Source organism: Mustela lutreola, chromosome 16 (genome assembly GCF_030435805.1).
Source record: "Mustela lutreola isolate mMusLut2 chromosome 16, mMusLut2.pri, whole genome shotgun sequence".
NCBI classification, from domain to species: Eukaryota; Metazoa; Chordata; class Mammalia; order Carnivora; family Mustelidae; genus Mustela; species Mustela lutreola.
The window spans coordinates 16,105,674-16,133,468 of NC_081305.1; the positions used below are offsets into that span (position 1 = coordinate 16,105,674).

The 27,795-nt window shown below is 44.2% G+C and overlaps 1 protein-coding gene across 2 annotated transcripts in view; it reads right to left on the reverse strand.

Moving 5' to 3' along the window:
• Nucleotides 1–27,795, reverse strand: part of WWP2 (WW domain containing E3 ubiquitin protein ligase 2) — a 147,652-nt gene that overhangs the window by 63,833 nt on the left and 56,024 nt on the right. For both annotated transcript variants that reach the window (XM_059150800.1, XM_059150801.1), the window contains 2 exons: nucleotides 17,256–17,393; nucleotides 15,343–15,439 (listed from right to left, as the gene is read on the reverse strand). In XM_059150800.1, coding sequence (XP_059006783.1) covers nucleotides 15,343–15,439; nucleotides 17,256–17,393 — 235 coding nt within the window. The remainder of the gene's footprint in view (nucleotides 1–15,342; nucleotides 15,440–17,255; nucleotides 17,394–27,795) is intronic.

The following is a 27,795-nucleotide window of genomic DNA, read 5'->3' on the forward strand; positions in this document are numbered from 1 at the left end:
GCAGCAGTCAATGACTGATCAATGTCCCTTGCCCTCAGATGCCGCGAGGACATATGCAGCTCAAGCGGCAAGCGTTGTGGGCCACCGGCTCTCATGCAGGAGGAACCTGCATGAGCAGACCCTGAGATCCCCACGAGGCGGAGCCCCACCTCGTTTTGTACAGGTAAGCCAGAAGGGCGTCTCCACCTTGTCCTACTCAAGTCATCTCTTTTGAGTGTCCCTTGTGCTACAACCTCAGACCAAAAAGGTCGACATAGGGACCTGAGATACTGGGGTCAAACAGTGCATTCTGCTGTTATTCCTAAGCGTTCTGACCCAGCAAATCACAAAGGCAGAAATCCAGTGGAAGTGAGGTAAGCTCCAAAAAGAGTATGGTCCTTGGACATTCCTCAGAACATCCCTCTAAACTGCTCCTGAGGATCTTTGTACATCTACTCACCTGGCAGACACTTCTCTGGGCACCGAAACCAAATCTTGGTCTAAATGGGCCTCATCTCCGAGGCTACAATAAGTTCCTTGATACTCTCTCACAAAGCATTCTAATTTTCCTTTTATGGCAAACAGAAGTATTAAAGTACTTCTATTTGTAAATAGAAGAAGTATTTGTAATACTTCTATTTGAAATTATGTATTTGTTTGTGTGTTTATTTGTTCAATGTCTATCTCCAAGAACATCCATGAGGGCAGGCACCATATCTCTTTTGTGTACCTTTGCATAACCAGCACCCAGCATGAGCCTGGTCCCACAAGAAGGCATGTAAAAATATTTGCTGAATGAATAAAAGAAGCAGGCTGCCAAGTTCAAAAGTACTCTTGGGCCTGTAACCTCTAGTGCTGCCTATGTTCTTTGTAGCCCAGTCACTCATCAGGTCCTCATCTCCCACCATCCCTCCAGAGAATGGAATCCAGCCAGGGGATGGAATCCAGGGCCTACGAGGTAACTAAGAAGTATAAGAACTACTGCCTTCCGGAAAGACCAGCTCTAAGCATCATGTAAAAACATTCTCTAATATCATGTCTAGAAATAAAAATCATTTCACTAGACTCATTTCATGCCCAAAAGCATATACTAAAATTGTGAGACAATCTCTAAATCCAACAAGTTTTATTTGGCATGGGTTTTTATTTGTTCTAGCTATAATTTTTAAGCATATTCTAACAAGTAAAGAGTAGGCGAGTGACTAAACATGAGAATTTAGAGAGACACCTTCTATGGTAGGCAGAATTTCTAGAATGACCCCTCCTCCCAGATACTCCACCCTAATGCCTAAAACCAGTGAATGTGACAAAATATCGCACCCTTCATTATGTTATAGTATGTGGCACCGGTAAATTTAAGAAAGGGCTCATACAAGCAGGCCTGATCTTATTATATAATATCAAAACAGTATGCTTTCTCTAGCAGATGTCAGAAGTGGAGAGCAGAAAAGAAAATCACAGAGATTGACTGAAAGCTCAAGGGAGTGGGGGGCGGTACCTATATGAGAAGGAATGCAGGTGGCTTTCCAGACCTAAGCAAGGCCCCAGTTAACAGCCAGGAAGGAAATAAGGACCTTAGTCCTACACCCGAAAGTAACAGAAGTCTACCAACCACCGGAATGAGCTTAAAGCAAAGTCCTCCTTGGGCTTTCCAGATTAGAAGGCAGTAGCCCAGCCAGCCACACTGTGCTGCTATAGAATTATGAGCTAAAAAATGTTATCGCTTTAAGGCCTAAGTTTGTGGTGATTTATTACACAGCAATAGAAAACTGATACAACTTTTCAATACAAATAAATGTCAATTTCCACAGAAGACTATACTAACTTTCAAATATGAGGCTAGATAACAGCCTTGGCCAAATTCTTACAAATCACCCTATTTCACTCCGATTCCAGAACGCCTTATGCAGGTGTGGTACAGCTCTATGTGATCAGGGCTCATCTCACAGAAACAGCATTTCTGTAATATGATGTCCTTTTATGAGACAAGCATCAAAGATTCAACATTCACTTGGGAATTTCAACTATATATAAGTGAGGCATTACTGTTCTTAACGGGTTACATTCTCCTATGGTACAGTTCAGCTACAGGGACTTTACACATTCTTTTCCCAAAAAGACATATTTACGTATCAACTTGTGTCTGATTCCAATGTCAACCTAAAAAGTTGCAAAGATTTGAAAAGAATAGTCCACGCAAACGGTTCAGTACGGAAATACTAGTCATGAAGAAAAAAACAGATGAAACAGGAGAGAGCAGGCACAGGGAACCCACCATGCTCTTGGCGATTAGGCTATGCCCTGGAAAGCACAAGGCAGTCCTGATAAAAAGTCTCCCCTACACCCTGGGCCCCTGAAATCATCACTTCTCAGGAGAAGTGGCGCCAAGGAATGTAAACTAGTAGCAAGACCCACCCCGAAGTTTTGGCAAATACGGAACGAGAACACAAGACTCTTTCAACTCAACAAATATTTATTGAGCTGCTGCTACGTGCAGCAAGGCACTATTCTAGGCTCTGCTAAGGAGAGAAAGATGAATAATGCACAGATGTCTTTAACACAATATTTGGCTGAGAGTTTGGCGCCACTCCCCCTGCACCTTCTCCCCCTCCAAAAAGAAGTGGATGGAAGAAGTCACTCCTCGGTAGTCTGTAATTCATTCTCTTCTAAGCTGAAAGCAAAACTGAATGATGTGATTTAAAAAATCTTTCTTAAGCCTTTTTTAAAGGTAAAATTTTTTAAAAATAAAAGAACACAACAACAAACAAACCTGGTCTTGGGCTCTCCTTCTCCTTTGCGAAATAATTATTTGCACTACATTCTACCCTGGGTTTTCACTACTTTCATTTTTGAAAAATTCTTGTCATTTTGTCATTAAAACCTTGTACCTTTAAAGGCTATTTGTCTACACAAAGTAGACCGAACCCGTTAGGCATGCTAAATAGTAAAGGCAAACAAAATATTCAGACAGGGAGTAAGCGAGTAAGTTCCTGTTCTCTTCACACCGCTGATGCAGAATTTCACACTCCATTATCAAATAATCAGCGAGCCAAAGCTGACTTCAATTCATCAAGACCAAGAAAAGGCACAGCAAACACAGGCTTAAAGTGCAAAGTCAGCCCAGAGATAGGAAACAAAAAAGACAGCACAGAAAAGGCAAGAGGATGGTGAAACAACTCCAAGGATATCCAGAAACAAAGAAACATAAATGGCCTGTGAAGTTTCAAGATAGACACTATCATATCGGTATTTTAAAAATACAGTTCAATGGCGTCACAAGCAATACCACCTAAAATACAAACACCAAAAAGGTTGAAACTAAATGGGTGGGGGGGAAATATGCCAAGCAAAACAAAACAAAAAGAAGCTGGGACAGCTATGCTAATGTCAAACCAAATAGATTTTTAAAAATTTTTACAAATCAGGTATAATTTACATAGAGTTAAATTCATGCTTTTTAGGGGTACAGTCTAAGGAGCTGTAACAAATGTATACAATTGTGCTACCACCACCACAATGAAGACACAGAGCATTTCTATTCCCCCCAAACATTTCTGGTGCCCTTTTGCAGTTAATCCCACCACCCACCCCCGTCAATTCCTAGGAACTGCTGATTGGATATCTATCCCTATAATTTTGCCTCTTCCAGAATGTTATATATAAATGGATTCATACACAATATAGCCTTTTGTGTCTAGGCTCCTGCACTTAGCATAATATTTTTGAGTGTCATCTATGTTGTTATAGGTTGTTTCTTTTCATCCTTCAGACCAAATAAATTTCCAGAGAAAAAGTACTAAAAAAGGAGGATACTGAGATAAAGATAAAAAAATTCAATTTGCACATAACTCATATTTCAAATTCAGAGTGTGGATCCAATAAAATAATCTCGAGAAATGCATAAAGCGGAAGTTCTCAGAGACAAGCTGGCCCCACCTACTGCCGCCCTCATCTCCTACCTTCCCACTACTCCCTCCACACCGACCACCAGATTGGCCTCCCTACCCTCGCTCCACCTCCAAAGGCCTTGGCAGAAGCCATTCCTCTGCCCAAATACTCATCCTCCCAGATATGCTCATGGTCAGCCCTCATTGTCTAATCTTTGTGGAAAGGTCATCTTCTTAATAATGCCTCTCTGACTGCCTGTTTATTCCTGAATCTTGTTGTTAAATAATACAGATATAGATATAGATATATAGATATAAAAATATATTGCATTGGTTAGATTTATTTTTTAAATAATAAAGATCAGGGGCACCTGAGAGGCTCAGTGGGTTAAGCCTCTGCCTTCGGCTCAAGTCATGATCTCAGAGTCCTGGGATCAAGCCCCGCATCGGGCTCTCTACTCAGCAGGGAGCCTGCTTCCCCCTCTCTCTCTACCTGGCTCTCTGCCAACTTGTGATCTCTCTCTCTCTGTCAAATAAATAAATAAAATATTTTTTAAAAATTAAAAAAATCAGGGGCACCTGGGTGGCTCAGTGAGTTAAGCCTCTGTCTTTGGCTCGGGTCATGATCCCAGCGTCCTGGTATAGAGCCCCGCATCAGGCTCTCTGCTCAGCAGGGAGCCTGCTTCCTCCTCTCTCTCTTTGCCTGCCTCTCTGCCTACCTGTGATCTCTCTGTCTCTGTCAAATAAATAAAAATAAAAGCTTTAAAAAAAAAATTTAAATCAGGGGCGCCTGGGTGGCTCAGTGGGTTAAAGCCTCTGCCTTTGGCTCAGGTCATGATCCCAGCTGCTGGGATTGAGCCCCAAATCGGACTCTGCTCGGCAGGGAGCCTGCTTCCTTCTCTCTCTCTGCCTGCCTCGCTGCCTATTTGTGATCTCTGTCTGTCAAATAAATAAATAAAATCATTTAAAATAATTTTTAAAAATAAAAAAAGTTTTAATCAAATTATAAATAAATAAATAAATAAATATCAATGAAATCAGAAAAAAGAGGAACACCCTGGGATTCTGCAAGGCACAGGATGTACATTTCCAGAAAGAACTAGTCCACAAGGTTAAACCTGCAAATAGGTCAGGTGGGCCTTTGTGGGTATAATTTTGGCAGGATGCTTGAACCAGATGCCAGAATGAAATGAACGAATACCTAAAGGGAAATCAGGAAGGGAGGCACAAAGAATACTGAGGCCAATAGCTTCACTATATTTTTAATAAGCTAAGGGTACATAATAACTTCAGAACACTGACAGGTGAAGCATCATGCTCTATAAACTCTGTAATTCAGTTCTGGAACTTTACATCTAAATTCAAAACTTAAATATAGAACTGTTTCAGTGTTTGAAAGGAGTCATTCTATCAAGGCTACTGAGTACATCATCATAGAGACAGTCACTAAACTAAACGCCAAAGTTCCACCTCCACAAACCTTGGCACTCTCAAAAAGAGTCATCCAGCGCCAACAGAATCCTAAAGGAAAAGTCTAACCTCATCACGCCATACTACGCCACAAACTGGCATAAGCAACCCCCTTCCCGGCCATCCCCATCTGTCCAAAGCATCTGCCATCAGTTCTGTTCTACTCTTTAATCACCACAGACTCAAGCTGCCTAAGCAACCATGACTAAAAAGCCATTTCTCCAAGACCCACACAACTTCTTATTTGCTTCTCTGTAAATCCTCTCCCTTTCAACCACAATTTTCTAGAACTGAGAAATCCCAAAATCCAGATACAGACCTAATTAAAGAGACATCACCGCTGTGCCCTCACTGTGGTGACCCTTATAATGGCCCCGTTGTTCAATGTCAGAATTACATTTTGTTTTGCTCTGTATCTCTTAAAGTTTGGTTTTCATTCCTCCCTCTGTGGATACACTTTCGGATTATGACTACCTCAAGGCCACATGGCCACTAACACCATTTCCAACTATTCTGGAAGATGCTACTTTAAAGAGACAAATTCATAAGCTCCTTCCCCCACCCCCCATTTCTTATTTCCATGAATAACATCACAAAGCGCTGAGACCTCTCTATTCCTGCTCTTCACTCTGTCTCTTAGTCAATCAACCAGTCCTGCTCAATGATGACGCCTTGTAGGTATTTCTCTTGACTTCTCTCCATTCTGCCACTGCCCAAGGCCAGTCATCAACTTCTATCTCACCAGTTCCTACAACAGTCCTCCTCTCGGTCCCTGGTTCTAATCTCAACCTCCACCATGGCAAACACTCCAGCCGCCTTCTATTGCAATCTTGCCTGTGTGCAGGGAAGGCAGCTGGAGGGGTAGTAGCAGTTTCCTGACATCTGGATTGCAGATGCAAGGCTGTGACCTTGAAATTACTGTTCCTCCAGCCCATACAAAGACTTCTGTAAACACCTAATTCCCCATATTAAATCCCTTCTGCTCAAAATACCTAGCATGGTTTCTACTTCCTGCAATGAACCCTAAGTGATACAGCTTCAAATTTATGCATTTGGTACATTTCTGGATAATTTATCACAAAAATAGCACACCACACCCTTGCTCAAAATTCAGTGGTTCCTTAGTTCCAAAGAATAAAATCTCAAGTCCTCAGTAAAGCATAAAGGCCCTTTACAAAATGGTCTTGCCTTCTTACCCTCTCCTATAGCAGGGATCAGCAAACTGTCTACAAAGGGCCGGAGAGCAAATATTTTGGGCTTTGCAGACCACCTGATCTCTGCCACAGCTACATAACTCTGCCCCTTTGGAGCATAAAAGGGGCCACAGACAGTATGTAAATGAATAAGCATAGCTGTATTCAAATAAAATATTATTTACAAAAACAGGTGCTCAAGAGAATTAAGACAAGCCACAGACCAGGGGAAAATATTTGCAAAAGACATATCTGATAAAGGACTATCACTCAAAATATATGAAGAACTCTTACAAGTTAACAATCAGAAAAGAAACCACCCAAGTAAAAAACAGACCAAAGACCTGAACAGACACCCCACCAAAGATGATACACAGGTGACAAAAAAAACCTATGAAAGGGAGAACACTCTTGCACTGTTGGTGGGATTGCAAACTGGTGTAGCCACTCTGGAAAAGAGTATGGAGGTTCCTCAAAAAGTTAAAAATAGAGCTACCCTACGACCCAGCAACTGCACTACTAGGTATTTACCCAAAGGATACAAAATACAGATTCGAAGGGGCATATGCACCTCAATGTTCCCGATGTTTATAGCAGCATTGTCAACAATAGCCAAACTACAGAAAGAGCCCAAATGTCCATTGAATGATTAATGGATAAAAAAGTTGGGGTATGTGTGTATGTGTGTATAAAATGGAATATCAGGGGCACCTGGGTGGCTCAGAGGGTTAAAGCCTCTGCCTTCGGCTTAGGTCATGATCCCACCCGCATCGGGCTCTCTCCTTGGTGGGGAGCCTGCTTCCTCCTCTCTCTCTCTCTCTGCCTGCCTCTCTGCCTACTTGTGATCTCGCTCTGTCTAATAAATAAATAAAATCTTTAAAAAAAAATAAAAAAATAAAAAATAAAATGGAATATCAGCCACCAAAAAGAATGAAACCTTGCCATTTGCAATGACGTGGATGGAGCCAGAAGGTGTTATGTGAAGTCAAGTAAGTTAAAGACAAATACCATAGGATTTGACTCATATGTGGAATTGAAGAAACAAAACAAATGAATACACTAGGAGAGGGAAAAAAGAGAGAGAAGTAAACCAGAATGATAGAGAACAAATTGAGGGTTGATGGTGGGGGGGTTAAATGAGTGATAGGTATTAAGGAGGGCACTTGTTGCAATCAGCTCTGGGTGTTGTACGTAAGTGATGAATCACTAAATTCTGCATCTGAAACCAATTTTATCATATATGTTAACTAACTACATTTAAATAAAAACTTGAAAGAAAAAAAATGCCGTACATCATATGTCATCAGGAAAATGCAAATTAAAACAGCAATGAGATACTACTACAAAGCTTTAAGAATGGCCAGAATCTAGAACACTGATAACACCAAATATTAGTGAGGGTACGGAACAATAGGAACTCTGTTTCATTGCTGGTGGGAAGGCAATACGGTGCAACCACTTTGGAAGACAGCCTGGCAGTTTCTTACAACAGTCACTCTCCTTGGTACCTGAAGGAGTTAAAACATGTACACACACAAAAAAAACCCTGCACACAGATGTTTATACCAGCTTTATTCATGGTTGTCAAAACCTGGAAAGAATCAAGCCTGTTCTTCAGTAGGTGAATGGATGAATCAACTGTGGTACAGCCAATGGAGTATTATTCAGCGCTAAAAAGAAATGAGCTCTCAGTCCATAAAGAGACAGGAAGGGAGCCTAAATACATATTACTGAGGAAAAGAAGCCAATCTGAGCCACATACTTTGATTCCAATTGTATGATGTTCTAGAAAAGGCAGCTTTTGGGAACCATAAAAGAATCAGTGGTTGCAGGAGTTGAGGGTGAGAGAAGGATGAAAAGGTCGAGCCCAGAGGATGCTCAGGGCAGCGAAACTAATCTATACGACACTATAATGGTAGGTAAGTGTCATTGTAAGTTCATCAAAACTCACAGAACGTACAACACTGAGAGTGAATTGTAATGCCAACTACGGACTTTGGGGATAATGGTGTGTCCGTGTAGGTTCATCAACTGTTTAACAAATGGGCTATGCCAGTGTGTGATGTTGACAGAAGGCAAGACTGAGTATGTGGGGGCAGGAGGTTTATGGGAAATCTCCATTCAATTTTGCAGTAAACCTAACATTGCTCTTTAAAAAACCCCCCAAACCGAAGCAAGTAAACAGGTGGCATCCTAGAGCTGGTCTGTGAACCAGTTTGCTATAGCTATCTCCACAAATATCTTTTATACTGACATTAGCAAATGATTAATAGTTCCTCAAATATGCTAAGTTCTCTTTATTCTGCCTTGCCTTTGACCATGCTGTACCCTCTTCCTGGAGTGACTTGCCTTACGTTGATACCACACTGGTCTGCAAACTCCTTCCAAAGTACAGCTCAAACATGGGAGGCATTCCCCAAAACCCCCCAGGTAGATTCAGGAACACTTCCCATTACCTTCCTCTCGCATGTGAACTCACCACCACTACACAGTCCATTGCGCTACACTGATGGTCACCTTCGTATCTCCCACTAGATGTCCTTGATGACGGGGAGCATGGCTTTCCATCTGTTTATCACCACAACCTAGCTCAGAGCCCAGCATTCTTGTCTGTGGAACCAATATTGCCTTCAAGTGCAGACATCTGCCTTACCTTGTCCTAGTTCCTGAAAAGTTCCCAACCAGCTTTCTGGCACACACCACACCTCTCTAGGCTCACGGAGAAGAAATGCCCCAAAAATACCTACAAAATACATAGATCTGAAGAGATAAGTGTATAATAATGTATAGTGCAGGATTTTAATTAGTGCAAAATTAATAACGTATAAATGAATGTGTAATTAATCTCCATGATTACCTTCCAATGCCTTGCTTTGACAATGCAGTGAGGTTCCTGTCCACGGTCTCAATCCTATTCCAAATAAACCAACTACTCAGGAAAGAGTCCCTTGCAAGCAGGGACTGAATCTTAGTCATTTCTAAAGGAGTAAATGAATTCCACTTATTTTTCCTGTTACTCCTTTCTCTTCCTGAGCAATCCTGAGGCTCTACCCAGATGTGAAGTAGAAGCTGTTGGGGGGAGGCTTGCATGAAAATTGTAAAGGTGTTCAACTGTGTTTCATGTTGACTGGGTGACATCTCTAAGTAACTACAGTTTGGTCATCTCAAGTGCAGGAGAGGTAGCAGTGGCCAACGATGACTGAGAAAATGGCCCAGTGCCCAAAGGCTCAACTCCCGTCCTGTCCGTGCCTCTGTCCCCATTAGCTTTGCTTCCCAAACCCCCTTGGTCCGCCCAGGACTCCCAGCAGTGTTCCCAGCAGACTCACGCCCTGTTGAGTTTATTTTTCTTTCCTTTCTGGGCTCGGCTGTCTGCAGACACAGCTGATGAGCTATTTAGAGCTCACCAGAGACCTTGGGGCTTTGTAAGTCCCTGAGACGATAACTCTTTTAAATCTTCAGAGGTCATTAATGCCAAGGCAAGGGAGTCAATAAATTTCATATGCTTTCAACAAAGCAGGACAAAACTGAAAAGAGGAAAGAAGGGTGGGTGAAAACTCTATCCGAAGAGGTTCTGAAACTTCTACATGTAGAAGAATCACAGGGGAGCATGTTAAAACGTGAGGTCTGCCCAACACTGGCCAGTGCTCACAGCTGGCCATGGACGTGGAGTAATTCCAGGTCTCCATCCCCTCACACCAAACACACAGAGGCACGGGCCTCCCTGCACATCTGCATCTACGCTTCCACAAAACAAATGTGGACACACACGACAAAGGAAAATTAATTGCTTAAGCTCCTTACAGCTTCTTCAACTAGATCTCTTTCAGTTTTCAGGCCCATTCATGAAATTCAACACCTCCCCTTTTTGTCTCCCCAGTTCCCTATAGAACTGTGGAAAATCCACAGGGATTCTTGACTGAGGAGCTAATTGGTCAAGTCAGAAGGCATCTCCAACTGTGCTTGGAGGAGCAGCACGGCTCACAGACAGCCCCGAGGGTTTCAGCTGTGAGCTGGGTTTCCCTCCTTGCCCTGATTTCACAGAAACGGCTGGGGAGGGGCGGAGGAAAAACTCACAGGTGACGGAGCATCAGCAAAGTACGGAGGACTCACACATCCCGACTTTCTACTCTCCAGTCTCGAATTACACACTCATTTCTAACCGAACGGTACCTCTGGAGACAGCTGTCAGTACCAGCGCGGATCCCCTCTGCCGGGTCCTTTCCCTCCACGGACGCCCCACTGGTGGCTTCTCTCGTTGACTGTTCACTCCCTCCACTAGTCAGTCCCTGAGATATCGGACCGAACCCTCACACAAGAGACCACAGTCTCTCTGCAAACTCCCACTTCCACTCTCTCCTCTGTCTTTCCCTCCACACCCACAGATTTCTTCTCCCTCTGAAGTGCCCAGAACGCTCATAGTTTTATCTGCCTGTTGCACACAGATCTCATGTATCATGAAGACTGTGAACCGGCCATGGAAAGGGGAGGCCATGCTCCTGGCAAGCCGTGTGCAGTGTGTGCACGGTACCAGGCACATATCAGATCTGCAAAACCTGAATTGACTTAGGCACCGTTCCCAAAGTCAGCTCTCATTCCAGCAAAATAAAATAAACGCTTGGGGATTATTAAAGGGTGTGGTAGGTACTCCCTGTGCCAATGAGCATGCGCTCTCCCAGGGGGCTCCGTCCCACACCAGGCCTGCTCCACCACTGCCCTGGAAGAAGGAACACTGGCTGAGGACGCCGGGCAGAATGATACGGACAGAATCCGGGGGCGCCACGTAATCATGCCCACTCCAATCAAACACCAAATAATGTCAGGCCGGGCCTCTCAGGCCACCAACACTAGCACTGTTTGGACACATTATCTGGCAGTGGCCGGCTTCCATCTGGAACCCGTTCCCCCCAACTCCCAAATTAAATTCTCAAGCCTCAGGCTGAAGTGACAGGAGCACGACCTATGAAGCCGATGTAAAGCACCGACTTAAAATCAGTGGCTACTGCTACATAGATCAACCAGGCAGAAGGAAGAGAAGTGGTCATTATGGAGCCTGAAGAAATCCTAAGTTCTGACATCTGTCTGCCTCAACAGCCAATGACAGTGTCCCCAACCTAATACCATTGCTGTTCGGTTTTCTCAGATTGACAGAGGACACTTCTTCCCTTTTTATTGTGAAATAAATTATGCAAACCAAAGAATACATTAAATATATGTTCTGTTCAAAGATGAGTAGGATGAACACATGGGGACCTGTATCCACAAGGCGGGGAAATTTCCGTGTGCCTTTTCCTTGTTTTACGCACCTCCGGCCCCACAGTGAAAACCAACCTACTAAATTCAAGGTCATTTATTCCCTTCCATTTTTTAGGGCTTTACTGGTTATAAAGGCATCCATAAAAAATATATATGGTTTATTTTGACATTTTTAAACTTTATATAAATTACATCATACTGTGGGATTTTCCCCCATGCCCTGCCTCTCTTGTTCAACATTATGTTTCTGAGATTCCACCACATTGATGCCACTGCCTTTCACCCATTTTAGTATGGGATGGTACTTCCCTGTAAGACTACACAACAATTTATATTTACCTTACTCAACCAGACCCACTGACAGCATACTAATGCGGTGTGTCTATAAATCAGTTTATGCCACATGATAAAATAACTAGGGATGTTTCACCCAATTCTTCTTTTTTTTTTTAAAGACTGTATTTATCTATTTACTTACTTATTTATTTATTTATTTGAGAGAGTGAGAGAACACGAGCAGGGCAGGTGGCAGAGGGAGAGGGAGAACCAGGCTCCCTGCTCAGCAGGGACCCATGCTGAGCAGGGAGCCCGATGCGGGGCTCATTCCCAGGACCCCAGGGATCATGACCCAAGACGAAGGCAGCTGTTAATGGACTGAGCCACTCAGACGCCCCTCACCCAATTCTTCTTAAAGAGTGAGCAAGATCCCACTGAAAGACACAGCTGGGGCGGGTGGTGGTGGTGGTGGAGTCTTATTCTACAAGCAAATGGTCCCTTGACTGGATGACCTTGGGTAGATGAACCCTTAAATAAAACCCTCACATGCTTCTAGTTCGACAGCTTAATAAAGGAGGTGGAAGGAGAGGAAAAGATGTTTGACTTTACCATTTTCACCTTCATGGACACGTCAAAGCATCTTTGATCAGAGTGAATAGCACCCACGACCAAAAAAAAAACCTACCCACCAGACAGCAAAGGCTAAATATTTAGTCTAGGAGGCAGCAAGCAGAAGCCCATCCTCTCTACCCGAGGAAACCAAGGACAGCAGAGGACTGTCCTTGAATCCTGCAGGTTTGATTCGTCACCCTGCTAATTACAGACCTTGATGCAAAAACATCAGCCAGGCCACACTTCTCAGATTTGTAGGCGAGGAAATGGGTACGAAGGAGCGTCTCCAGAGCAAAGGTAGCCCCTGCCACTGTCCCTGAGCACTCCCAGTGTGCAAGGCCCTCACTCAGCCTGACACAGCTCATCTCAGTTAATTCCGACAACAACCCCGTGAGGCAGGCAATATCCCCATTTTGCATCTGAAAAAACTGAGGTGTCAAGAGGTTTAATGGCTTGTCCAATATCACACAGCAAGTAAACGACAGGCCAAGACTCAATTTACTTTTTCTGCTAGTAAAGCCCCATACCTTGATCCAGCCAACTACCCTACTACCACCTGCCTGCGCACACTCGTCTTCGGTGCAGCGGCGACAGGGACAACAGTTCGTAGGGACAGAGAAGACACTGCCTGCAGGAGAACCTTTCAAAAGTGTCTGCTACTGAATGGCAGCAGGCTCCATGTGAATAAATACTTGGATGGCAGAGGCCTGTGAAAGCTCAGCAGCCATGCGTGGAAGATGCTACAGGAGCAAAGCAGACAAGGGCAAGCTCCCATAGCACTCAAACTACTTGGAGGGCATGCTGCCCACCCATAGTTAATTAGCATCGAACATCTACTGTGGCTTATGAGAAAAGGTGCATCCAATTCTCTGCTGAAGTCTGGTTGCTGCTTTATAAGACAACAACCCTCAACACAAAACAACAAAGAAGGGCTCCTAGGACATGTGAGTTTCAAGATCTACTCACTAGAGAACTTCAGAGAGCAATAAATGGGTCAAGAACTTAATTCCAAAGTTGTTAAGGGTTGGAGCCTGCCTTCCAGCCCCCAAATAAGTGACATCAGTTGCATATGACACAAAACTTTCCAAGTCAGCTCAAAGACCAAGATGGCAGCTGCTAGGGCCAAAGCTAAGAAGGCATCATTCTCAGAGACTGAAATGCTGAGGTGTTCTTCTCCGCCAGCTATTCACCACCAAAGAGATTCTGTTTTCTCTAGCTCGAGGTGTCCCTCATGCCTCTGTTGACACAACATTTGCCAATTATATCATTGGTCCTTACCCTGTGAGACTTGACTATTTATCCCAACTTATAACTCACCTAGCAAGTCAAGGAAAAGAGTGAATGGTCTTCGGGATGTGAGGCAACACCTTTGCACAGGCTTGGGGAAAAGAGAACAGGGAAATGGTACCCTGGCTTCTACTGATGCTACACACAAAAGATGCAAACATGCAACCCTCTCTTGCTCCCAACACCTCCCTGGCCAACCCTTAAAATCAATGAGTCCAGAGGCAGCTGGTGGCTATCATTACAGGGATCTTTCAAGATGCTGTGGGTAGGGGCACCTGGGTGGCTCGGTGGGTTAAAGCCTCTGCCTTTGGCTCAGGTCATGATCCCAGGGTCCTGGGATCCAGCCCTGAATCGGGCTCTCTGCTCAGCAGGGAGCCTGCTTCCCTTCCCCTCTCTCTGCCTGCCTCTCTGCCTACTTGTAATCTCTGTCTGTCAAATAAATAAATAAAATCTTAAAAAAAAAAAAAAAAAAAAGAGGGGCACCTGAGTGGCTCAGTGGGGTAAGCCTCTGCCTTCAGCTCAGGTCATGATCTCAGGGTCCTGGGATCGAGCCCCGCATCAGGCTCTCTGCTCAGCAGGGATGCTGTGGGTACTGGCTGAAGTCATACTGTGTTTCTCAAAGCATTACTCCCACTCCTTCCCTGGGATTTGTTCAGGAAGACTAATTTTACTAGTTTTTTCATCTACTTTCTGCAGATAGTAACGATTTACAAATTACAGTCATAAGATGCTTTTCCCTAACATTTCCTTTAAACATCTGGAGATTTTGTACACCGTGATAGATAAATAAATAAATAAATAAATAAATTTTTAAAAGTCCCCAAGTCCATCTTCCCCACCTCTCTAACATACCTGGGAATTCAGGTGGCATGGAAGTAAATCTGCACTGTTACCCCACACATAAGATGGGTATGTCAATAAATAAAATTAAGTCATTCCTCATAGCTATAATAAGTATAACATAACATAACATAACATAACTCAGACTCCAAGAGCAGGAGGGAATCATGGATCACCCCCCAAAATAGAAATGCACAACAGAAAATCTCACATATAAAAAACCATTGCTCTAAGCATTTCGTGTGTATACCAAAAGGATAACTGTGGTCACTGCCCCCGTAACATAAAACACCAGTTAAGCTCTGTTCAACAGTCTCTCTTACCCAAATAACCAGCTTAACCAGTCCTGATCGCTGACAAGGAACCCCTGACCCTCCCAAGAATCCTGAATTCTGTACTCCCCTCTGGACCTCCTTAACACAGTAAGTCAGTTGGAAATTTCCAAGAGTTTCTAACATTAATTGTTCCCCGCCACCTCCCAACAGGTTTTCAATAGCTTTGAGCACCTTCCTAGCTCCTACTCATCCACAAGGGGGGGCTCTTACCGCGATCTCCCACCAAAGCAGTTTGTGCTGGGGGGCTGGTGACGGTTCTCTGGAGCAACAGCGGTCCCACTGGATTCTCTCGAGGGTGGCTGGGATCCTAAACAGGAGACCCATCACAAGAAAAGACAGAAACATTGAGAAGCTCAACCTTTGTTTGAGATGTGGCTCAGGAGCAAAGTCCAGTTCGTGCATCCAAGTGCCCCACCACATGGGACCCTGGCAGTCTAGCCAACTGCGGCCTCTAGCAGGAACACGAATAGGGACAGCCAGATGGGATTCGAGCAGGGCCCCAGAGCAGAGGCGCTCAAACCTGGGAAACAGCTCTTCTTCTCCAAGACCTTCAAGAACATCTGAGGCACTTATAAGCAACTTGCCTGTGCATTTAATAAACTTCAGCCGCATCATAGGAGACAGAGAGCAGATGCTGACCAGGCAAAGTAGAGGCAAGCAGTGGGAGCATTTGTCTGTATCGCAACCAGAAAGCTTTTTAAAAATCCAAAGCCAATTCAATTCAAATCAAATCATGACACTCTTGCTCAAGACTCCTCAACAGCTTTCGGCTTCTTAGGATGAAGTCCAAAATCCTCACCAAGGTCTTCGAGACTGTGGTGATCTGAACTGACCTGCTCTTATGGGCTTACCTGCCACCACCCTCCTTCTTGCTCTCCCTGGTCCAGCCACCCAGACCACTTCTGCTTCCACTGCAGGCTAAGCTTATTCCCACCTCAGGGCCTTTGCACAGGGGATCCCTCTACCTCTTATTCAGCCACCCCATTCCCAAACCTCCATCTTGGCCTATCTAAACTCTTCAACTCCAGTGGGTCTGAGCTTCCTCAAAGAAATCTTTCCTGGCCCCCAATTTAAGTGAGATCCCCCTAAAGTATGAGAATCTCATATCACCTGGTACTTTTACTTCATCGCTTTTGTCATGATTACAATTACATAATTATTTCTTCGTTTACCTGTTTCATGTCTAACATCCCTGCACCCACCAAGTAAATCATGAGCTCCTAGGAGTAGAGACCATATGAATTTGCCCCTGCCATCTGGCTAGCACCTGGTCCAAGATTTAGTACATACCAGGTGCTCAATTATAGAAATACGTGCAGAATGAGTTAATGATGCATGTTTCCTCCTCCATGCACCTACAGTACCCGAAGCATCACTCCATCCAGGGAGGATTCTCCAGTCAAGGCCCATCCAATTACTGAGATTCTACCCAAATTCCCTTAAATTAGAATTCAAATTTCACTCCCTTGAAGCTCCAGAAAGGCTGTTTAGGGCTTGGAAAGTGCTATAGTTACCTCACATTTAACAAGAAAAATTGTGGAGAAACCCAACCCATCTCAGACCTCAGACTTCATGAAATAATTTCCTGCTAGATCCAAAGGTGACTAATTTCAGACTAGATCAAAAGAAACAAACTGCCCTCACTCAGGACAGAGTGGGAGATACTCCAATTTCCCTGCTTCTGCCTGTATTTTGCTAGTGTGAATCTCTAAGACATACAGTCCCCTTTCCTAACCAATACCGTCATATAAAAGTCACCTTCAAGATCCCCCAGGAAGTGTAACTGTACTGGGAGGAAAAAATGGGCCCAAGTAACATTTAATAAAGACACTTTATGTTCCAGAGCCCATGTGGGATGAAAAGATATTTTCTCTGCCCTCAAAGCAAAACAACACACTTGACATTTATTTTGGTCCTTTATCAGAAAGCTGCCCTTAAAAAACCATGTCACAGTTTTGATCATGCTAAGATTGTTAGGAGGATTCAGGACTAGCTACAGGCAAGGGCTGAGTGGGACCCAAAGGCAGGTACCTGGAGAGAACCAAGCCCCCCCCCCCCCCCGCATGCCCCACCCCAGCCCTGCCCCATCCCGGCACAGCCCCAGGGAGCAGGGCGGCACTCACCGTCTGTCACGGCGCTGCCATTAGGCACACTTCCCAGATCAACAGTTGGCCCGTCCAGGAAAATTGTCAGCTCACCACCCGAGACAACACCGCCTTTGTTCTCTGTCTGCAGGTTCAGGGTCAGCTGCGTGTTCTCCACTGTTGAACACGAAAAGCAACAGGGATGGGCTAAACTAAATGCACCCCAAGTTAAGATTCTGTAAGTTCTCTGCCCTCATTTAACCTAGTCTGGCACCCCAGGCAATATTTTTCTGTCACTTCGAATCTGTCTTGTGGCATGGAAAGAGGAATGGGAAGGAAGAGGTCTCATTGTCATCACTGTTGTATTAGACTGCGGGGAAAGGCTGGACTCTTATTTTTCTAAACACGTTGTATCTTTATAATTTCAATGTGACTGATCTGTTTGGTTATACTTGCAGGGCTGTGATTAAAGTCCAGAGATATTGATGGCATATAGGGGAAGCAGTGAGAAGCAGCATCCCCCTACCCACATAAAGAACGGTGGCAAAAAAAGAAGAGAAACAGGTCAGGAGACCTGAGGAAATGTCATCAGGAGTCCTCTCTAGATGAGGAATTAAAGATTATCTGTATGTTAAAAATATTGTTTTTAATTTTCACTTCTGAAGATGTTTCACTTAGAAATAAGGAAAAATGTTTAAGCAACAGAAGTTCAACAAAGGTAAGTCAGCCCCACAACAGTCACACAGCCCTGGGTTAGTCCCTGAGGAGAAAGCAGTCGACAAGTAGCTCTGTAAGGAGTAAGAAGGCACCTCACTGTCGCCTGGCCCCTAGAACACCAGGCAGTCAAGTCCTGTGGGCGAGCAAGAAGAGTCAGGAAACCACAGCAGAAAAACAGAACAAACTGACACGAGGCAGAAGCCCCAAGCCCTCCATGGTCTGGAAACTGCTGTACCCCACCCCCCAAACCTCACCACCAAGCTTGGCCACAGGGAACAGCTTCCACCCAGTTATGCTCAGGAGCTAAAACCTCCAGTTCAGGGTCACTCGGTAATGACCGAGAGAACAGCATTTACGAGGATTTCCAAAGGGCATGCGGTTGTTCCATGCCTTCCCACACCTTACAGAGCCAGGCTAGGAGAGCACCACATATTCCAACCTCCTTCCCCACCCACCACCCACGAAACCACCTGCTCTACTCTATCTCTTAATTGCTACTCTATTATTATAAGCTATCTCACTGGTTTTCTATCATGAAGCAGCATATGCATAAAAAAGTCTCTCTTTTAAGTACTGTCTAGAAACAAATTCCCCCAACTAAAAAAGCCAGCCCCAAATCTAAGATACAGACACAATCCTTTAAGAACCAAGGAAAAGTCTGGATCAATTCAAGGATCTACTATAAGAATGTGGAAACCAGTTACCTTTGCCTGCTCAAGTTCTCCTAAGTATCTCTACCTTCCCTCACTCTCTCTTGCCTGTAATGGATCTCTCCAAGTCCTTTTGAGCCTGTTGCTACTTTCAGTCAGTTTCACTCAGGGGCTTGGTGAGCTCCAAATATTTCTATAAAGTAATACCTGTAATCTGAAAACGAGTTCCTTCACAAGTCTAGCTCTTGGGAAAGAACTGAAGCCTTTCGACCACCAGCACCCCTTTGCCAGCCTTGCAAATGAGCCACCCAGAAAGGAGGGCCTCCAGCCCCAGTTGAGCCTTCAGACAACTGTGGTCCAACCACCGTAGAGACTAGAACCTCATGAGATCTCCTAGGCCAGATCTCCCAACTAAGCCACTCATAAATCCTGACCCACCGAAACCCGCAGGTAATAAATACTTAATATTATTACTTAAAAGAGAAGTCAAGGGGTGTCTCCCTACTGTATTATGCAGGATCCAGGGCCTAAGTCCCTAGCAGGTAGTACAGCACAGAGGTTCAGGACGGGCACCAGCCAGGCAGACTGGGTTCAAATCTCAGTTCCACTACTTAGTAGCTATAGCATTATGCAAATTATTTAACATGAGCCTCAGTCTCCCCACCTGGAAAACAGGAATAGCAAGAGCACATTTATTAGGGCCCCACAGGCTCCTAATAGCCTGTCATTTTTATTATCTCCCTGTTGACTTTCTTGTCTTCAGGCTGAAGAGTCCCAATTTCTCTTGGTCTAACTTGTTCACTGTGAAGGTGTACTTCTCTGGACCTTTTGGAGCCTTTTCCAGGTTTTAGCAACAAACTTCAAAAAGTCTTCCAAGGTGAACTACCTAACCATCCTAAGGACCAATCACCTTCTCATCTTGATTCTAGGACACTTCCGAAAGATGCCCTGCCTTCTGAACTCAGAAATGTGCTGGGATGAGCATTTCAAAAGGGTTCCTTGATTCTTTTCTCAGTATCTCAAAAACCATTATTTTACAAATGGAGTGTGGGCATGGCTTTCCCTCCTTTCTAGAGGGATGATATTGGTCAAAGGGAAGCTAGGGGAGCCCCAGGCTTCTTGTTGCTTATTTCAAACCCCTGAAAGTCATACTGCCATGGTCCTCTGACAGAAGCCACAGGCATAACTTGAAGTTTTCTCTACACGGTCTCGTCTTAAGGTTCCAACTTAGCTCTTCTCTCTACCCATTAGTCACGTCCAGTAGTCATTATATACTTGTAGGCTCCGAAGTGACCTTGCAATGCCTTGAGATACATTTTGCCTTCCCAAAAACCTAGGGAGGAGGGACATCTTTCCTCTTTAAACAAAACTTTTCAGACCATAATTCCTCCTTTGTTCTATTTACTAAAAAAAGAGTCAGAGAGACCTCTGACCATCGCCGTCCTCACCAAGTGATCAAATGAAGCATTCCTAAGAGCGAGACAAGCTCACACACACACACACACACACACACACACACACACACACACTTTCTTGACGTGATGCAGCATGAGGCACACAACATCATTTTTAAAGTCTTCTTGCTAAAAGCACTGAGCCTGAATTCAATTAAGCCACTCAATCTCCTTCCCGACATACATGAAATAAGGGGACAGAGAAATAAATTCAACAGTGCCACGAGGAAGCAATCAGACAAACCCAGAATATGGGACATCTATACAATAACTGTCCTGGGCTCTTCAAAAAGACAATGTCATCAAATGGATTTCTTTTCTGAAGATAGTGGGACAAGGAGGAGACTCTTTTAGATCTGAGCAAACATAATCACCAAATGCCATGCAATGTTTTATTAAACATTAGTTTGAAAAAAATATTCTTGGGGTGGAGTGCCTGAGTGACATAGTCAGTTGAGTGTCTGACTCTTGGTTTTAGCTTAGGTAGTGATCTCAGGGTCATGAGATCGAGCCCAGTCTCAGGCTCCATGCTCAGCACAGAGTCTGCTTAAGACTCTCTCCCTCTCTCCACCCCTTCCCCCCACAACACTCTCTCTCAAATAAATAAATAAAATCTAAAAACAATATATTCTTGGGGTAAGTGGAGAAATTTATATCCAGACTGATTGGATATTAAATGTTGTCTGAAATGACTGTTAATTTTCTTAGGTTCAATAAGAACATGTGGTTTTACATATGAACGCTCCTAGTCTTGAGAGATGCAAGAAGATTTTGAGGGTATCTACAATTACTGAATGGTTCTTATAGGAGAATAATCTGCAGTTCTGGGGAAGGAAGTGTCACCATAGCTGCAATTTACCTTCAACTGCTTTGGGGGGAAAATGCATGTGCCCACGGGGCTCACACATACAGATAAAACAAATGCAACAAAATGGTAACAAGTGTCGGGTCAAGGTGGAGGGCGTCTGGGTGTTCATTATATTCTTCTTCCCATTCTCTTGTCTGTTCAAAAATTTCATAATACAAAGTTGGAAAAGGGTTTTTTTTTTTTAATTGGCAAGGCTATTAAAAAATTAAACCTCTGAGAACAGAACACCCCATTATTCTCTTTGAAAAAAATACCTGAGCCAGGGGAGCCCTACAATGCATAATGGGACTAAAGAAACCATTAGCTAATTGAGTGACAGACTTGAGCGTACAGGGGAGGCTGAAAGGAGTAAGTGTGGCTGGAAAACATACACTGGAAGCTGAGTTATAAATAGCAGCCTTAGCCAGTTCGCCTCTGGGGCCCTCGGGTTTCACTACAGCCACGCGGACGACTCTACAAAGGGCCTTTCTCTCGCAGCAGGTCTTCCTACTGCCTTTTGAGGCATTGCTCAAACACCAAGAAATCGCTGAAAAAAGGGGCATGGTAAGACGACTGCCATAAACCAGAATGAGACTGTGCCCAGGAAGCGCACCAGTCACTCTCGGCCTCGTCATCCCCCCCCCACCCGTGGTCATGGCGTCCACGTGTGTGTAGAGAGCACCTACTAGTTGAGTCACTGAGACTTTTTTTTTTTTTTAAGATTTTATTTATTTATTTGACAGAGAGAGTACAAGTATGCAGAGCAGCAGGCAGAGGGAGAGGGAGAAGCAGACTTCCTGCTGAGCAGGGAGCCTGATGCGGGACTCGATCCCAGGGCCCTGGGATCATGACCTGAGCCGAAGGCAGCCACTTAACCGACTGAGCCACCCGGATGCCCCGGGTCACTGAGATTTAACAGCAACCAAACAGACAAAAATTGTGTGCCTGGGTGTTTCTATTCAAGTTAGGGAAAACAGACAATTAGCAATTTTTTAAAAGACAACTGCATCATCTGTCAGAAGGCGGCAAGGGCAGGAAAAACCAATGCACAGAGCAAAGAAGAGGGTGAGTACTAGAGATGGCCATTAGGACTTGCCGTTGTGAGAAAAGCTCGCTGGGGAGGTGACAACTGAGCAGAGACTAAAAAGAGGAAGAGCCAGGGGAAGCCGGGTAGGTGTCTGGAGGAAGAATATTCAAGAATATTCTGCAGAGAGAAAAGGAAGCACAGAGGCCCCACATAGGAGCAGGCCTAGTGTGTCTGAGGAATGGCAGGGAGGCTGGTGTGGCTGGAGTGGATGAGGGACGACATGAGCCGATGAAGGCAGGAGATGGGTCCCCAGAACCCACAAGGAAAGTCTTCGAAGCTCCCACAAGGTCTCTGCATTTCCTCTGCGTGAGACTGGGAGCCACTGGAGGGCTATGAGCAAGAAAGGGCCATGAGTGGTGCCGTAGTGGAATCCCTCGGGCTGCGGGAGGAGCAAGGGCTGAGGCAGACGAGACCTGGGAGGAAGTTAGTGCGATATTCCAGGTGCAACAGCTGCTGCGTGGGCCAGGACGATGGCAAGGTCTTCTAGGAACACAGTTTAAGGAAGACTACCAAGGCTTCCTCCCTAGCGTGTGTTAGGAAAGACCCGTGATTCCCCAACCACATGGGCCCACCAGTCTCTCGGAGTCTTGGGGCAAAGGACAGGCAGGTGCTGCAGAAAGGGCCAACTTAGAGCATGGCTCGAGGAAGTCTGATTCAATTATAAGCAGATGGAACATATATAATGAAAATATCCTGCTGGCAAGAGGCTTCCGTTCTCTGAGAAAGCCAAAGGCCTGAGCTCATGCTAACTTCAGCAGTCAACAAATGTACTTCGGTTACGGGATTGTGCCCTTCTGTTCTACATACTGTCTGGTTAGCCAGGCCTTATAATGCTACATAACATGAAGGTCAAGACAGCAGTAGAGCTGACTATCAGATCCTAGAGAAAGAATCTGGAAAATGTCAAGGACCATGCCAGGAGAACCCTTCAAACGCTGGCATACCAAGAGTGACCAACAAACATCCAGATGCTTCCAAATAGAGGCACAAGCCACCTCGTCAGAAAGGAAAACAGAACCTGATCAGATCAAGTCTCTTGATCTACCTTTGAATTTACAGGACACGGAAGGACAGAGGAACAGCAGCAAGATCCAAAAGGTGGTGAAGTACAGGACAAGCTGTCCAGTTTTTGCAACACTGAACCGGTGTGGACAAAAAGAAGGAGAATGTATCGGTTAAAAGAGACTGAAGAGACATCAGCGCCGTTCGGATCCTGATTCAAACAAAGCGAACAAACGGATGTTAGAAACTTTAAGACAACTAGGGGATGTAAAACTGGGCTAGTTGATAATACTTAAATAACTACCATTATGCTTTTTAGGTATGAAATTGGTTTTATAGTTATGGGAGCCCTTCTCTTTTAGAGCTCCCTACTAAAATATCTGTGAATGAAATACACCTGGGCTTTAAGGAAAAATGACCGAGGAGACACCTGGGTGGCTCAGTCCATTAAGAACAGACTCTTGATTTCTGCTCACCTCATGATCTCAGGGTGATGAGACTGAGCTCTACCAAGGGCTCTGGTCTGGGGAGGCAGGGGAGCCAGGTCTGCTTGAGGTTCTCTTTCCTTCTACCTCTGCCCCGCCCTAGCTTGCAGGCACCCATTCTCCCACTCTCAAAAAATAAATTAAATGGGGGAGAAAAAAAAAACCCAAAACCCTAACCCAGTAGGGGGTGGAATAAGAAGAAAGATGAAACAGGAATGGCCACTGTTGATGGCTGTGGAGCTGCGTGACAGACACTCATGGACTCTTCTGTCCACTTTCATGAATGCGTGACATTTTCTATAATAGCTCCCCCCACCCAAGCCAGCATACCTAAGGCACAAACAGTGACTGGAATCAACTAAAAATAAGAATTCGACATTACATATACAGTCTGAAGTACAAAAAGGTAGGGGATCCACAATCGAGCTGCTTCGGGAGGCACTCCTACTCTCATTTTTCCTTACTTCAAAGCCTCAGATTTAGAAGTGGCTTCGAGTTAATCATTTCCTATTGGGAAGAGCGGTTACGTGCAATAAAGATGAGTAATATTTTTCTAAGAGTTACTTTTTTCCTTCCTTGACTTGGACTTTTTATCGTGTTTTTTGCATATGGTATTAATAAGTATAGATAAATAGAGCATGGAAGTTGCCTTCCTTATTCCAACAAAAGAGAAAATGAGGTAAACCAGAACTGCCAAACTGTGCCACTGGTAATGGGATTCAGTTACGAAATCCAGAACTCCTGCTTAGACAGCTTCACTGTGGTATGTGAGAAAGAATGTTCAACTTTAGAATCTTCTATCATCACTGCCTCTCCCGCTCACACAGCATGACAATGTGTATGCATGTACACACATATCTTTTTAAAAGGAAAGATCTTGGGGTGCCTGGGTGGCTCAGCCCATTAAATGTCCAACTCCTGATTTCAGCTCAGGTCTTGATCTCAGCGTTGTGAGATCAAGCACCATGTTGGGCTCCATGCTGAGTGTGGAGCCTCCTTTAAAAAAAAAAAAAAAAAAAAAGATCTTATTTTTTTCTTTTTCTTCCTCACTCAGAATACAAATGTAAAGATTTACCAGGAAATGTGAGAAAAATAAAACAGGACACAAAAGTAGGATACTTTTAAGGGAGACTAAGTACTCTCGGGTCAAGTGTCTCGGAAGCCCAATGAAGATATGATTGATCTGGCCTTAACCGAGCTGCTCAGTGGAACAAACCAACCTTCTTCCTGCCTCCCTCTGCCCTTAGTCCCATAGGCCCATCAAAAGAAAGTGAAAATAAGCAGGGCATTCATTAACAGGTCAGTGTTCATTCTACACAGAGCTGTGAAACACTGGAGCACAGAGGAACGGAACCGGAGGAAATTCCAGAAGGGCAGAGAGTAAATAGTCTCCTTTCCATTCCCCGGCTCCCTGTAACTCAGACACACACAGGCTGGAGTGTACCCCAGGTTTAAAGAGAACACTCTTTCACATTCCCTTTGCAGTAAAAGAAGCCAGAGGCTTCCAGGATTTGCTGTTACGATGTCTCTTTGGCTTCCAAACTTACCCAGAGCCTAACAAGAGAAAGTCTTTTCTAGCAAACCACCATCAGATTATAAACATTGGAATTCTTGTTGGGGTACCAGTGTTGACTTGGCTTCACCCCATCTCCCCTCAGCCCCCATCACTGACAATTTGGCAGGCTCTTCCTAGAACACAAGGTGCAAAGAAGAGTCTACTCTGGTCTTGAAGCCTCTTCTGTATGGTGCTGCTGAGAGTCCCTCAATGGTCCCTAAATCAAAGTTTTGGTCTATGGGGGTTGCATTAACTCCACTAAAAATGAAAATAGCTTCATTTTACAAAGCCAGGTTGTAAACTTTCATATTCTCTCTCTCGTTCTTATTCATTCCTTCAAGAAGCATTTTCTAGGCCTCCACATCCGTCTGACACTAGGTGAGAGGCTGGTTTATAATGAAGAATGAAAATAGACTAAGTCTCTGCATTGAGGAAACTCAAAAGTCACTTGAGAGAAAAGGAACTAAAAAATCTCACAAAGCATGTATAACTGCAACTATATTAACAAACATCATGGAAGACATCTATGGTCTCATGAGCACTGGATAGCTGGTCTCATCAATGCATCAGGGAAAATTTCCTAAGGAACTGACAACTCAACTGTGCTCTGAAGTTTCAGGCACAGAGCACATTGAAGGGTGGGATAGAATATAGAGGAAGACCAAGTGAGGCAGAGGAAATACCATGTGCAAAGGCCTTGTGGCACAAACGCACTCAAGAAATTGAACACAGATGAGTGGGGATGGAATGGAATGGGATCCAATTGGGGTAGATGACCCAGGTGGTGGCCATACATGGCAGTGCCTCGTGGGCCCGCCATGTTGAAAAGTTTCTCTCTATCCTAAGAGTACGAGCATGGTACTTAAGGGTTTTTAATCGAGCTGTGACAAGATCAGCTTTGTGATTTCAAAAATCGTTCTGTCTGCAGTGTGGAAAAGACTGGAGGGAAGTAAGGACGGATACAGGCAGAGCAGACAAGAGGGTGAAAGAAAAGACCAGGCCAACAGAGGTGGAGATGAAAGAGGTGGGAAAATTTGTAAAGGTAAAACCCAAGAGAACCTTAAAATAGATTAGCAAAGTAAACAGGCAAGAGCAGTCGAGGTATTGAAGATGACTCCCGAGTTTCGAACTTATTTTAAATAAATAAATGGTGGATCTACAAACTGAAATATGGAACAGTGGAAAAGGGTCAAGCCTGGGAAAGAGTCAGTGAGTTAAGATTTGGACAGGTTTCTGACATATGCACAAGAAGACAGCAAGAAAACAGTCAGGTATGTGGGCATGGAGCTCATGGGAGAGATCTAGGCGGGAGATTCAAATCTATGGGTCACCTGCACATGGCGGTTATGCATAAAGAGGAGGTACGGACAAGAATGTGATCACAGGGACGCCTGGGTGGCTCAGTTGGTTAAGCAGCTGCCTTCGGCTCAGGTCATGATCCCAGCGTCCTGGGATCGAGTCCCACATCGGGCTACTTGCTCCGCAGGGAGCCTGCTTTTCCCTCTGACTCTGCCTTCCACTCTGTCCGCCTGTGCTCGCTCTCACTCTCTCTCGATCTTACAAATAAATAAATAAAATCTTTAAAAAAAAAAAAAAGAATGTGATCACAGAAGAAGATGGAATGATAGGAAACTCAGCTAACAAACAGATGACGATGACCTTGCAAAACAGAGAATAGTTAGAGAGGCAACAGGAAAATCAGAAAGGACTCCCGAGAAGGCAGGAAACACGGGCTCCAAAGCATGGATGGAGACTCCACCCTTAGAAAGAGGAAGAGGGACACCTCCTCTCCTACCAGAGGAAAGAGGGAGGAGGAATTAGGCACGCGCATCCTCATTTTAGTACATGACAGATTTTGTTAATCATCATCATCCTTATTTCTCTAAACTCAAGTCAAAAGCCAAAGTCCATGCAGAAACAGACATTTTTTTCTTCACTTACAAGAAAAAAAAAAAAGCACACGGGCATACACTTTTCAGAACTGGCCCCTCGTCACAGTCATCCACCGAGAAAGGTACATTAGAGACAAAGTCTTTCTTGAACCGACTGAAGGTCCTTTTAACACAGGATACAAAAGGCCTCATCTTGGTAAATCTCAATGTCAAGCTGTAGCACATTTTTTAATTTTTCAAGGGGGAATAAATTTTTCAAGGGGAATAAATACAGATCTGGGAAAGCCAGGTCTTCAGAATAAACTATGAGTCCATCTGAGTTACTGCTGCCTCGTCATTAAAGCTCCTTGTCCCTAATGGGAAGGAAAGTCCTTGTCACCCATGAAAGTAATTCCTAGATTCCTATACCACAGACCCTTAACAGCTCATCCATTCTCTGTGCCCTCAGGGAAACTCAGCAACACACCACGTCTCCCGGGTGGCACAGGATCAAAGCCATGTTTATAAACATGGCAGGGGAAGGCTTTCAATGAACAAACCTCTCCTTTTCAAAGGTCTTTAAATATAAAACGTAGGAGCCCAGCTAGAAGAGAACTTTCACCATTAAGATTCTGCTTTTAAAAAGTTAGCAGTTATAAACTTCCAGTTATAAAGACTGAGGATGTAATGTACAACATGGTGATTACAGTTAACACTGATCTATTCGAGAAAGTAACTAAAAATTCTCATCGCAAGGAGAAAAACACATTTTCTTTTTTCTTTCTGAATCTGTTTGAGGTGATAAACATTAGCTAAACTTGTGGTAATCATTCCGCACACACACGCAAAAATCTCCTTTGTAAGCAACTGCTTTTTAAAAATTAGAATGTCAGATAAGTGAAATGAAATGC